This window comes from Tursiops truncatus, chromosome 10, assembly GCF_011762595.2.
Source record: "Tursiops truncatus isolate mTurTru1 chromosome 10, mTurTru1.mat.Y, whole genome shotgun sequence".
Lineage (NCBI taxonomy): Eukaryota > Metazoa > Chordata > Mammalia > Artiodactyla > Delphinidae > Tursiops > Tursiops truncatus.
Genome location: NC_047043.1, coordinates 70,433,979 through 70,446,432, shown reverse-complemented (window position 1 = coordinate 70,446,432; position 12,454 = coordinate 70,433,979). Strand labels below are relative to the sequence as shown.

The 12,454-nt window shown below is 37.7% G+C and overlaps 1 protein-coding gene across 10 annotated transcripts in view; it reads right to left on the bottom strand.

Annotated features, from left to right (window-relative positions):
• Positions 1–10,234, bottom strand: part of CCDC66 (coiled-coil domain containing 66) — a 55,112-nt gene extending 44,878 nt beyond the window's left edge. For 3 of the 10 annotated variants that reach the window (XM_073811248.1, XM_073811251.1, XM_033865159.2), the window contains exons 1-4: positions 10,146–10,234; positions 8,323–8,387; positions 7,633–7,658; positions 782–1,229 (exon numbers count right to left, since the gene is read on the bottom strand). In XM_073811248.1, coding sequence (XP_073667349.1) covers positions 782–1,229; positions 7,633–7,658; positions 8,323–8,387; positions 10,146–10,156 — 550 coding nt within the window. In that variant the 5' untranslated portion in view covers positions 10,157–10,234. Of the gene's footprint in view, positions 1–781; positions 5,668–7,632; positions 7,659–8,322; positions 8,388–10,145 lie in introns of those variants that run through there. The other 7 variants (XM_033865158.2, XM_033865157.2, XM_073811249.1 and 4 more) reach the window with 6 other exon arrangements.
• Between the last annotated feature and the right edge of the window lie 2,220 nt (positions 10,235–12,454).

Here is a 12,454-nt window from a genome sequence, read left to right as displayed (position 1 = left end):
TCTATACCAAGAGAAGGCAAATGACTCCATTTTGAGCCCCTTGGGAGTGCTAAGGAGCTACCTAGTTCCCAGACCAGTTGTGGGGCCTCTTCCTGGTGACTGTTAATTTTATTTTTATTTATTTCACGGTTGCTTAACAAAATTTTAATAATATTTCTATTCATAGTCACAATTCCTTAGCTCAAAGCTAAAACTAGAAGGCTTTTAAAACCATAATACAATACCCTGACTACTAAAATAGAAGGCATATAATACGCCACTACTTCCAAGTCAGTGTTTTACGCTGGTTAAAAAGATAGTGCTGCCAATTCTTAGCAAGGATTGAAAGTCAGGAAGAGCAAAAGCCGGGGCCAGGAAAATAATCCTTTTCAGCAACTCATGTCAAATCTTCATAGCAAAATTCCCTCATTTTTCATTAGAAATACAATAGCAATTTTTTTAGAACATTTTACATAATTAGTTTTCATGTAAGTAAAGCCTCCTACCTTCCAAAATTAGTACAATAGCTTTCTGAACTAAAATCTAGAATCCACAGAAACTAGGTTTCTTAAGGCCATGGTACATGAGAATAATATTCTGAGCATTAACCTTAAAACATGGCATATTTTAACTACAAAAGTAATTCTGCCTATGAGAATGTTTTCTAAACGAATATTTATTTTAAAACATTGTTACATTAAACTAGAATTTAAGAGGCACAGTTATGTAAAATCCAATAAAACTCAAATTCTAAAACTTATATATTGATAAACTTAATATTAAAACTTCAGAAAAATCTTACTTGTTTCCTCCTTCTTTCCATTCTCAGTCAGGGAAACTGATTTATTTCCTTGGTTTACAGTCATCAAAATCTGTTGTAGTTGGCCTTGTGTTAGACACACCAAACTGCTCTTCACATTTTCAGCTGTGATGTGCTTTTTGCAAGGCTTCTGTTTAGCTACTACAAATGCATTTATACTGTTTCTAGTCTTCTGTATATTAGGGGTTGCAGGTGAAATTTCTTTCTGGATATGAAGATGGTCTTTATCTGCATACTGCTTGCATAAATCCTTAGTGGGTGAAAAAGTCATACTATTTTTTTCACTTTTTGCCAATGAAGTTTCTGAACCAATTCTCTTCTTTTGCGAAAGTTTTTCACTCCTGACACAAGTATTTTGTGATTTCAGAATGTATCCAGTTTGTTTATTTCTTAAAGGACATTTTGCAATCTTGGTCTTATTTCCCATCTGCTAAAACACCAGAAATTTATTCTTTACAAGAGCCCACGAAAAATCAACAATTATCTTTATATAGTCAGTGATAAGTCAGGCTTCGAAACTTTTTTTTCTCATTTTGCTAGTTAGATAATACATCCATAAGAAACTAACACTCAACCTTCGCAAATCTCCACTTGAAAGCTTCATTAACAACTGGAAATTATTATTTTATTTCAGGATAACGAAGATTACATAACAACTTTCATTCTAGGTGTTTACAGTGCATTCTGCTTCAGCTTTGAATCTCATGTCATGATTCTAACACCCACACTATCTTTCTTTACAGGCATTTATACACCGGTAGGTTACTAGCCCTTATTCCTTGAATAACTTAGCTTGTGGGTCACCATCCCTCACTCTAACCTAACTCCTGTCTTAATTATTGGTGCTTTCATGTTCTTTCAATACCCTGGCCTCATTTCCTTGACCTCTGTTCCTATACTCTTGTCTTCCATGCTACCTCAGTTACTCATTGCCACAGTGATATCTTATACTGACCTTGTAACTACCCATAACTGTAATAATCTCAATTTCAATAAGAACCTCCAGTCATAGGCCTTAGCAGTAGTCACATGGCTCATTCACTCACCATGTTCAAATCTTGGCTCAACATCACTGGCTCAGTGAGGTCTTCTCTGAACACCCTATTAAAAATTGCAGGCTTCCTGCTCTAACTTCACTCCCACCTCCCTAGCACTCCCCACTTTCCCAAGGCTACCATGCCCCTGAAATGACCATGCCCCTTCCCTTTCTCTCATGTTTCTCTATAGCACTTTTGTCCTGTAATATTCTATATTTATTTTGATTATTTTCTGCCCATTCCACCTTTTTAAAAATTTATTATTTTTGGCTGCATCGGGTCTTCATTGCTGTGCACGAGCTCTCTCTAGTTGTGGCAAGCGGGGATACTCTTCTTTGAGGTGCATGGGCTTCTCATTGCAGTGGCTTCTCTCGTTGCGGAGCGTGGGCTTCTCATTGCAGTGGCTTCTCTCGTTGCGGAGCATGGGCTCTAGGCGTGCGGGCTTCAGTAGTTGTGGCTCGTGGGCTCTAGAGCACAGGCTCAGTAGTTGTGACACACGGGCTTAGTTGCTCCGCAGCATGTGGGCTCTTCCAAGACCAGGGATGGATCCCGTGTCCCCTGCACTGGCAGGCAGATTCTTAATCACTGCGCTACCAGGGAAGTTCCCACCTTTTTCTAACGTAAACACTACAGGGAAGAGATTTTTTTTTAATTTATTTATTTTATTTATTTTTAGCTGCATTGGGTCTTCATTGCTGCCCGCGGCTTTGTCTAGTTGCAGCAAGCGGGGGCTACTCTTTGTTGCAGTGCGCGGACTTCTCATTGCCGTGGCTTCTCTTGTTGTGGAGCACGGGCTCTAGGCGCGCGGGCTTCAGTAATCGTGGCACACAGGCTTAGTTGCTCCGCGGCATGTGGGATCTCCCCGGACCAGGGCCCGAACCCATGTCCCCTGCATTAGCAGGCAGATTCTTAACCACTGTGCCACCAGGGAAGCCCAGGGCAGAGATTTTTGTTTGCTTTGTCTACTGCTGTGTCCCCAGTATCTGAACAGTCAGTGGAACAGGGTAGGTTTCAGTAAATTTTTGTTGAATTACTATCTTCAACCATACCATTTTAAAGACTGGATTCTTTATCTCTCTCCCACAAATTAGCTCCCCTCTCCAAAATATCTCATTTCTGTAGCACTGTTGTTCTAGTCTTTCAGACCAGCAACCATAGAGTCATCTTTGACTCTTTATCCTCCTTCACGGTCTTCTTTAGCTTACCAGCAAGTACTGGTCATTTCTTCCTTTCCTTCCAAATATCTTTTTCTCCCCTTTTACATGACAATACACCTAAATTCAGGTTTTCATTACCACACTACTGATTACAGCTTATCTCAAATCTATCCAACTGTACATTTCTGCAAACCCATCTAACATAAAATAATTCAACAGTCATTCAATAAATACTAAGTGTTGCTTTTTAGGTGAGCAACACTATGGGAAAGACGTTGGAGGTATAAAATGAGTAAGACAAGATTCTTGTTATCAAGGAGTGGGGTAGATGCCACATGGCTTTCATCTGGCTTATCATATCCCAATGTCCTTGTCTTTCAAAAATGACATAATACACAACCACACTTTGACCAATGAATCAACCCCATTTTACCTTTCTTTTCAAAATGTACCTGTATTATCAGTAGTAAAAATCTCTTTCTCACCCTCTTCACCTCACCTATACCCTTTTATTCCAGGCTTTAGACTTTTGATAATACCAATACCACAATCTAAAATGCGCTTTTACCCTCCTATCTCTGTGGCTATGTTTCTATAACTAACTCTAAATGAGAGGTGGCAAATTTAAATACGTAGTGTAAATTAGCCTGGGTGGGAACTAGGATAATTGAAGAGCACTTTTCTGTCTAAAGGAGGCAGCCACCCCTCAGAAGCAGCCTACATTGCCAAAGAGGAATCTGAGTCTACTTGCTAGATCATCCAGTATTTCAAGAGAACCAAGAATGCCATATTTTACCTTAAAAGTTCCATTTTTTTAGACACTCACAATTCATTCTAGTTTTTGAAAACCACTGTGTGGATTAGGCAAATTATCAGCAGACTACACGTAGGTTACAGAGCTAAGCTCCACCCCAGTCTCCAACGACTACAGCTATTACTAATCCTACCCTTCTTTGACTCATACTGACATTTTTGGGATCATTAACAGCTGAGTATTTCAGTTCTCTAATCAGTTTCTCACTCAAACTGCTAAGAAGTGTAGTGTATTCCCTAAACGTATCTTAAAAGTCTCTCAATTTTGTCCCCTTCTTTCCATTCTGCTAGCCACCATGCTTCAGGGTCTCATAAGACTCTCCCTGGACTAATATAATTGTCCCTTAAGTAGTGTCCGTGTTATGATAATCTGTCCTTCACAGAACTGCCTGAAGCCCGTTCCTACAACACAAATCATATCTAGTCTACTTTTCAAAAATTCTTTAATGCTCCCTACATGCAAATCAAATAAGTTCAAACCCTCTGTGTATACATTTAAACTCCTTGTGATTGTAACCACCCTCCCTAAGTTTTATGTTCTACACTCCCCGCTGATATACACACTATCCCCCAAATGCAAATTGTTTTGTACCTTGGTATTTTTGCCCACTATTTTCTCTGAGTTTAGAATATACCACCCTACTTCTTTCACTATGAAAATCTCCTTCACCTTTTAAGTTCTAATTAAAGTGTCACCTCATTTATGAAGCATTCCCTGTCTCCCTTAACCACAAAGACCTGCTTTCCACAGTTTTCTTCTTTTTATAACCCTAGTATGGCACACGTTTTATTGTACTTGTATTATATAGTTATTTACCTGACTGACACCCCTGCTTCTAGGAAACATGGACTAGGTTTTACTCCATTTTTCTCTCAGTCACAGAACAAATAAAGCCAAGAATGGAGCTGTACACACATATGGAGTTTTACAGCTGCAGTAAATCCTTGTTAAACAGAAACCTATTAATTGGAGCTCCAATTTAACTAGAACTATTTTGCCACATTCCACTTAAATCAGAAGTAACATACAGAAAAAGTCATCTAAAAATTATGTAATAAAAAAGGGGGGTAGCAATGTCTGGCATGAGATCAATATACATGCAGCTCAATCCTGAATACATTTGTAGCTTAATGCCAGAGAAGAGCAATGAGTGGAGGCAGCAAAAAAATCCATGAACTACCAAATAAATATTCAATTATGTTCAGCTTAATTAATAGGAAAAAGCAATCTCTAGCCCAAATCATCTCCCAAGTGTTTACTGGATTAGATGAATTTTAATACATCAAATAGGTCTTCACATCATAAACATTTTTAGGTAGCATGCTGCTCTCTTACCTAGTTTTGATTGTACCAGTACTTTTCCTAATATTAAAAAAATATATAAAGACAGCGTCCAACGCATTTAACGCTGGCCAACTTCACAATTTATATGGGGCCAGGATCCCAACGCCAGAAAGAATCAGAGAAGATTAACATTTTAAAATATAAAATGTGCTACCTAGCACTAATATTGTATACATCTTTTAGTGTGTTACTATTGACTCTCACACATAGAAATACCTGCGAAAATTTTAAGATGTTTTATATTTCAACTAATTGTGAGATAATTTTGAGGTCAGAATGTATAAATTACCCATGACACTGAATCATTAATATTTCTCTCATTTATCTTTCTATAAAAGCTTAAGAAATTAGACTGGTAACCATCTTTACTTCATATTTACTACCACAGATTAAAGAAAAGTACAGGAGAGATTTTGAAAGAATTAAAGTACTCTGACCACAGTTTGTTAAACTTCATGATGATGAGATAGAGTTCAGTGTTTAAAGAGCACACTATGTACACGACAGTAATTCAACCTGTGAGGAAGAGGAAAAACAAAAATGTAGGTAGTATAGTCACTTAGCTTACCCCAGTAGAAGAAAAGCACTATGATGAGTGAATTCATGAATAACTTACAGAAAAGAGAATTCAACATGTATCTACAGAACTGTGAGATTTTGGAAACTAAAAAACTGATTAAAACAAAAAAAGGAAGACAGCACTACTGTTTTTGGTTTTTGTCTTCTGTGAAGAGCAAAGAAAGAAATAAGCATCTCAGGAACCTCTGTAAATAAGGGAAGAGAAGCTCCTTGAAATAAAGTCAATATAAAAAGGAGATTTAGGTTGCATCAGTATTTTTTTCCAGCTTTACTGAGATTTAATTGACCATTAAAAATCATATATATTTAAAGTGTAAAATTTGATGATTTGATATATGTATACATTGTGAAATAATCACCACAATCAAGCTAATTAACATACCCATCACTTCACATAGTTACCATGCATCAGTATTTTGGAGTCCCAAAAGCAAGAGAAATAAACTCAAATAATCTGCTTTAAGACAATAAATAATTTAAGATCAATATCAGCAGAGACTTATTAGTTACTCTGGAAAGAAGAATCCTAGAATAAAAAAATCCCTAAACTGCTAAAAGAATTTTGTAATGATTCTACAAAAAGTCCAAGACTAGTAACTTTGTTTATTACAGGCATAAAAGGGGATCTCCAGATGTTCTAAGTTGGTTAAAAAGATAATGAAATATCTTCACAAATGTAGTGACCATAGCACATCCATTAAGGACACAACAGAAGAGGGAACGTGTGCGACAGAATTGAGGTCAGGTGAAGATAAAAAAAAACTATGTGTAATAGTTGATTTCTATCTAGGAGCATGAAAAGGAGCACTGTATTTGTTAATGTGACTCAAATAAGAACAGTTAGTTGCAATATTTTAATAGCGCAGGGTTAGGAAAAAACTATACAATCTATATTCTGTGATTAAGGGAACACACAGGGTATGTATATACTGTGTATGTGTGTGTGTGTGCATATAATAATTTTTATAGGTAGCTTGTGGAATTACTCTGATCAGCATTACCCATTTATCAAGTAATTGATATCTTGGGTTCTCAAGCAACTTTTCCACCTTGATTAAACCAGGAAGAAACAGCAAAGCCATCAGGGGTTCAGAGTTGAAGAGAAAAGGGCCGCATCACCCAAAGCAGTCTCTAGTCAAGATACGGAAAGACAGACTTTAAGATACTGCAAAATAAAATGGGCTACAGTAAGTTATAGAGGGGGACAGTAGAAATTTCTGCTGCTTAATGGAAAAAGAAATGGGAAACAAGAAAAGTAGTGGTATCAAAATTTTGAAGCAGTAATGTATTTTGTAGAAAAAGGCTCTGTGGGCTCCTGATAAAGAAAAATAATTTAAAAGGAAAACTATTATTTAACTCAAGTGTAACCTCTTAGAGGAGGAAGCTAAATGCATGTAAGATTTTGTCAATCAAATACATCTTTTTGGTGTGGGAAAATGCCATTTGAGTATGAAAAAAAAAATTTTGCTTTAAAGTTTGACTATTTTTAAAGATGTCACGAGTTGCACTGTCCAGTACAGTAGCCATTAAATTAAAAATCAAACAAGTGAATTAAAAATTCACTTCCTTAGTCACACTGGCCACATTCAAGTGCTTAATAACTACACATGGCTAGTGGCTGACTATCATATTGGACAGCACTGATTTTAGAACATTTCCATCACTGCAGAAAGTGTTACTGGACAGAACTGATCTAGAGAAGTGAGTTCTAGGAGGCTTTTTAAACTGAAAAATTATGAATCTATTTCTGTAAAAGGACCAGCCTGAAAGCAAGGATATAATAACTTTTCATCATCATTCCAAACCCTGTGTAACAGTTTGACAGGAATTATTTTCAAACCACTGTAAAGTAAACTGCATTTTACATTTGAAAAGAAGTCAGGTCAAAGTCATTTGGCTTACCTTTACAGAAATTTTTGATTTATGTTCTACAAGAGAAAAAAAAAATTACTAAACTATCAACCAAGAACATACTAAGGCAGTCACAAAAGAAAATTTTAATTAACATTATTTTAAGAAGATATTAAGTAAAAATATTAACCCTCAAAGCATTAACTTTAGGTCCTGCCTGAGTGTTCTTTTACAGTGTGGTTCAAGTATTTATATTTCATTTTTGTTTATTTTCCAAGGTAAAATTATAAACAGATCAGAGAAAAAGAAAATAATGTGAATGAAAAGAGTACCAAAGCATACTCTGCGCTTTAAAACTAAAAATGACTTTAAAACTATGGTCTTATTATAAATTTTCTCAAACAATACATTCTTTACATGCACAGAACATAACTGCATAAGTTTTACCTAGATTATTCATTAGGCAATAAGCATATGTGCTGTATACAAATATAATAAAGAAACATTACAAATGAAATATACTGGAACATTAAATTCCATGAATAAATACTGACAGTGGTAAGCAATGATGTAATGTGACTTTACTTGGCTAAAAATAAATTTGAGGAAGTTAGGGAAACCAGCTTTTTTTCAAAGTGTCATTTAAATATTCCCCTACAAGCAAAAAATCTGTTAAACAGCTACACATTTTTCGTAGGAATTTAAAAGTTAGTATTTTCGATTTCTAGTAATATAGCATACCATATGGAGACAGTATTAGCTTGGTTTTTCCATCCAATAATTCAGTTTCAAGCTTTAAACCATCTCTGCAAAATAAAAGAAAGTTGTCTGTCATTTTTAAGAAGCAGCAACATTTTAAATAGACAGAAATGCTCAGTTGAACCTTGAAAGTAAATTTGTTCTCCTGAATTTATAAAGGAATCTTGTAAATATTAAAACGTTTTTAAAAAAAATTTCTATAGATGTTTATTTTTCTTTTAAAAATTGATGTATAGTTGAAACCATTCTTTTAATTTAAAACACTTTTCAATTCAACATAAAATCAAAAACTTCATGGAGAAAATTACTGAAACTTTCCAACAATTTCTCATCTTTAATCTGAAACTTCATTTGGTTACTGACAAGGAATAAATTAATCTGGTTATCGTAACATCATTTAGTTCTTCTAACTCTAGACTGGAAAAAATAATGCTGTTACAAAACTCCTCACCTATGTTAATGGAGCAAAACACATCTAGCTACCATTTATTAGCTTCATAATGGTCTCATGACTAACACATTCTATGGCCTGTTAGAGCAGTATTTGAAAATGAAGCTGTAAGACTGCCACCAGGGTTATTAACTGCTTGAGCATGGAGTTCTACTCTATTCTGAATATTTCAACTAATACACATTCACACTTAGTGACACTTTTGTAACTATCACAGCAATACACCTATAATAAACTTTGCCCGCTATACTTTATCTGTGCCTGTCAAACGCCAAGAGCACAAAGTAACAGTAGATACTACCAACGAAACTTGTACGTCTGTTAACGTCCCAATAAAAATTCCACTGAAAACAAAACCAGCAGTACACACAGTTATTTTATTGTTTTAGTGAGAGAGAGAGAATAGACGTACGTCAATACATATCAACAGGGACAAAAATGACGTCCAAGCGACAAAATTAAATCTCGCGGGCCAATAAAAGGGAACACGAAATTTGCGGTGATGCTAAGGTTGGGGAAATCAAACAATTTCAACTTACTCAAACGATTTCAACTTACTAAGATAAAAATACCATAAAGAATGGGTTTTAAGGGTTTCCCGGTAGCACGGTTACAAACAGTTCATGTTTATGTCGGTGAAACTTAAGCAAAAGAAAGACCTTGAATGAAACCGTCTATTCAGCACTACCGCGTTGCAAACACCTTCAGGGGCAGACTGTCTTGTTTCTTATCCCTAGATTCTAGAACACAGAAACCATTTGCTAAACGAGGTGCACACGTGTAAGTTTGAAGACTTTTCATCTTCTTGAAATATCAAACATCCCAGTGGTGATAAACCACGCAACAGTCCTTTTTATTTACTCAACCACTACTTAATGAGGGCCTATGAGGTGCCAGGCACCGGTGATACACGACTCCTCGAGAAGCCTCGGCTCCCAGCACGTACGTAGGCCGCTAAGCTCCTCTGGGCGCTCCCACACTCTGCAAAGAACCCCCACACAGGGTCGCAAAGCACCAGGGCCTGAGCCAGGATTTCTCCCCAGGAAGCCGCTACGCTTTATCTCTCCACCTGCCCTCACCTTTTATCTCCTCTCACGCCTCTCCTCCCTCTCCCTCCTGAAGTAAATGAGGAGGCGGAAAGGAGGCACGGACAGTTTCGTGAGTTATTAACTGGAAAACGGAAGTCTGCGGAGGCTGTAAAGGCCGACCCAGCCCCTCGCCCCCTCAACCTCAGGAAGCCGGGCACTGCTGCTTGGGGCGCCGCAGGCCTGGAAGGCTCCCCGCGAAGGGCTCCAAGAGCCAACCCAGCCTCACCCGCTCTCCACGGACTACCACCTTTCTCTCCACAGCTTACCCTAAGTTCATGGCGCAACCGGCCGCGCTCTCCACGAGCCGCTCAAGCCCCTTGTATACGTCGGTCGCCGCCGCCGTTCAACAAGCGCCACGCCGATTGGACACAGTGTTGCCGGCGAGCTGGGAGAGCGGGCCAATCAGGGTTGAGCGTGCTGGCGCTTGCGCTCAGCGGGGCGGGGCTGTCGGGGAGACCCTGTTGATTCGCCCCACCTGGTCCTGACTCTGGAGTGCTGGGGGTTCTTCGTTCCTCGCAATTGTAGCCCTTAGAGTTCACAGGGGGTTCTCAGAGAAGTGCCTCAGCTCAAGTGGAGGTGGCTGGTTAAGCAATTTGCCTGAGGTCTGTATCAAGCTACGTAACCCCAGAGCCCATGTTCCAATTTAGCGATACATGAATCTAACTCCTATCCATCCTTCAAATCTCAATTTAAACGTCACTTCCTCCATGAAGCTCCTGTGGAATCCACTAGTGGGTAAATTAGGAACCCATTTTCTGGACTTCCCAGTCCCTGCCCTTTCAATCAGGGTACTAATACATTTCAGATCCTGTGTCAGAGTGAGCTTCAGAGGGGCAGAGTTGGTTTTTGACACCTATATACCCACAGCACCTGGAACTGAACAATACAGACAGTAAATATTTGTTAAACGAATAAACAGCAGAAGTTTTTAATGCCAACAAAAATCTTATTAAATTTGGCAATGATGTTTCATGATGAGGATGCCCGTAGATATAATGCAGTTACTAAAAGTTTACAAATTTTCATCTATTTACTCTTAAATGAATTTTACAAACTATAGCTGTAATAAATGAGGCACACTGAATTCTTACGGTACATTCAGTGAAAACTCAAAGTTATCTTTTTATTTATGTACCTGGCCTGTGGAAGATATATTTAAATAAACATTTGTTAATTTATTTAACTGAATAAATGAACAGGTACCAATGTATATTTGATCCTGTGTTGTTTCTTGTTTTCGTTTAAAGGAAAAGTCATCTGTGCATGTAAAAAAAAAAGGCTCAAAGGATTTAAACCAACATGTTAGCAGGAGTATTTCTGGGAGTAGTGTGACTTTTAAAATTTTATTTTGTTTCTAGCTTTTATTATTATGAAAATGTTTAAATAAACAAAAATAAGAATAGTTCAATGAATGCCTATATACCCTCTACCTAGATTTGACAATGGTTAATGTTTTGCTACATTTGCTTTCTCTCTCTCTCCACATAGGTGGGCAGGCACACCCATACATCCACATCCATACACTCATACCCACGGCCATGAACACACCCACCTTTTTTTGCATCACTATTTGCAAGTAAGTTACAGACATTACAACACTTTGCCTTTAAACATTAAAGCATGTATCTCCTAAGACATTCTCCTATATAACCATAACACTATTATTACACTTAAGAAAATTAGCAATTTTATGATAATATCGAGTGTTCCATTCCTATTTAATTTTCCCCACTTGTTCTAGGAATATATTCTATATAGATGAAGGGGATTAAGAAGTACAAACCGGGGCTTCCCTGGTGGCGTGGTGGTTGAGAGTCCGCCTGCCGATGCAGGGGACACGGGTTTGTGCCCTGGTTCGGGAAGATCCCACATGCCGCGGAGCAGCTGGGCCCGTGAGCCAAGGCCGCTGAGCCTGCGCGTCCGGAGCCTGTGCTCCGCAACGGGAGAGGCCACAGCAGTGAGAGGCCCGCGTACCGCAAAAAAAAAAAAAAAAAAAAAAAAAAAGAGAAAAAAGAAGTACAAACCTCCAGTTACAAAATAAATAAGCCACAGGGATATAGTATACAGCATAAGGAATATGGTCCATAATATTGTAATAACTTTTTATGGGAACAGATGGTTACTGGACTTATCATGTTCATTTCATAATGTATGCAAATATAAAATCACTATGTAGTACACCTGAAGGTTACAGAATGTTGTATACCAACTATATTTCAATAAAAAGTGAATACTTTTAAGATGTTATTATGTGGTCGACCGTGCATCACATCAGGTTGTCCTACAGTTACTGTGGTCAGGTTTGAAGACTTGGTGGTGGCAGTCCTATCTCTCTATTGTAAGCATCTATTTTCCCCTTTGCAGTCAGTAAGTAATCTGAGGGCTGATGGTTTAGCACTGTGCAAATATTCTGTTCCCCAACAACATTTCACCTAATAATGAGGAACGATTTTTATTTTGTGTTTTCTGTATTTTTCAATAAGTCATCTTTTGCATGGTTTTACATCCTTTACATACCACTCTTCTCTGCCTACTTGTTTACCAGGTGCAAGAAATTGGTGCAAAACTATTCCAC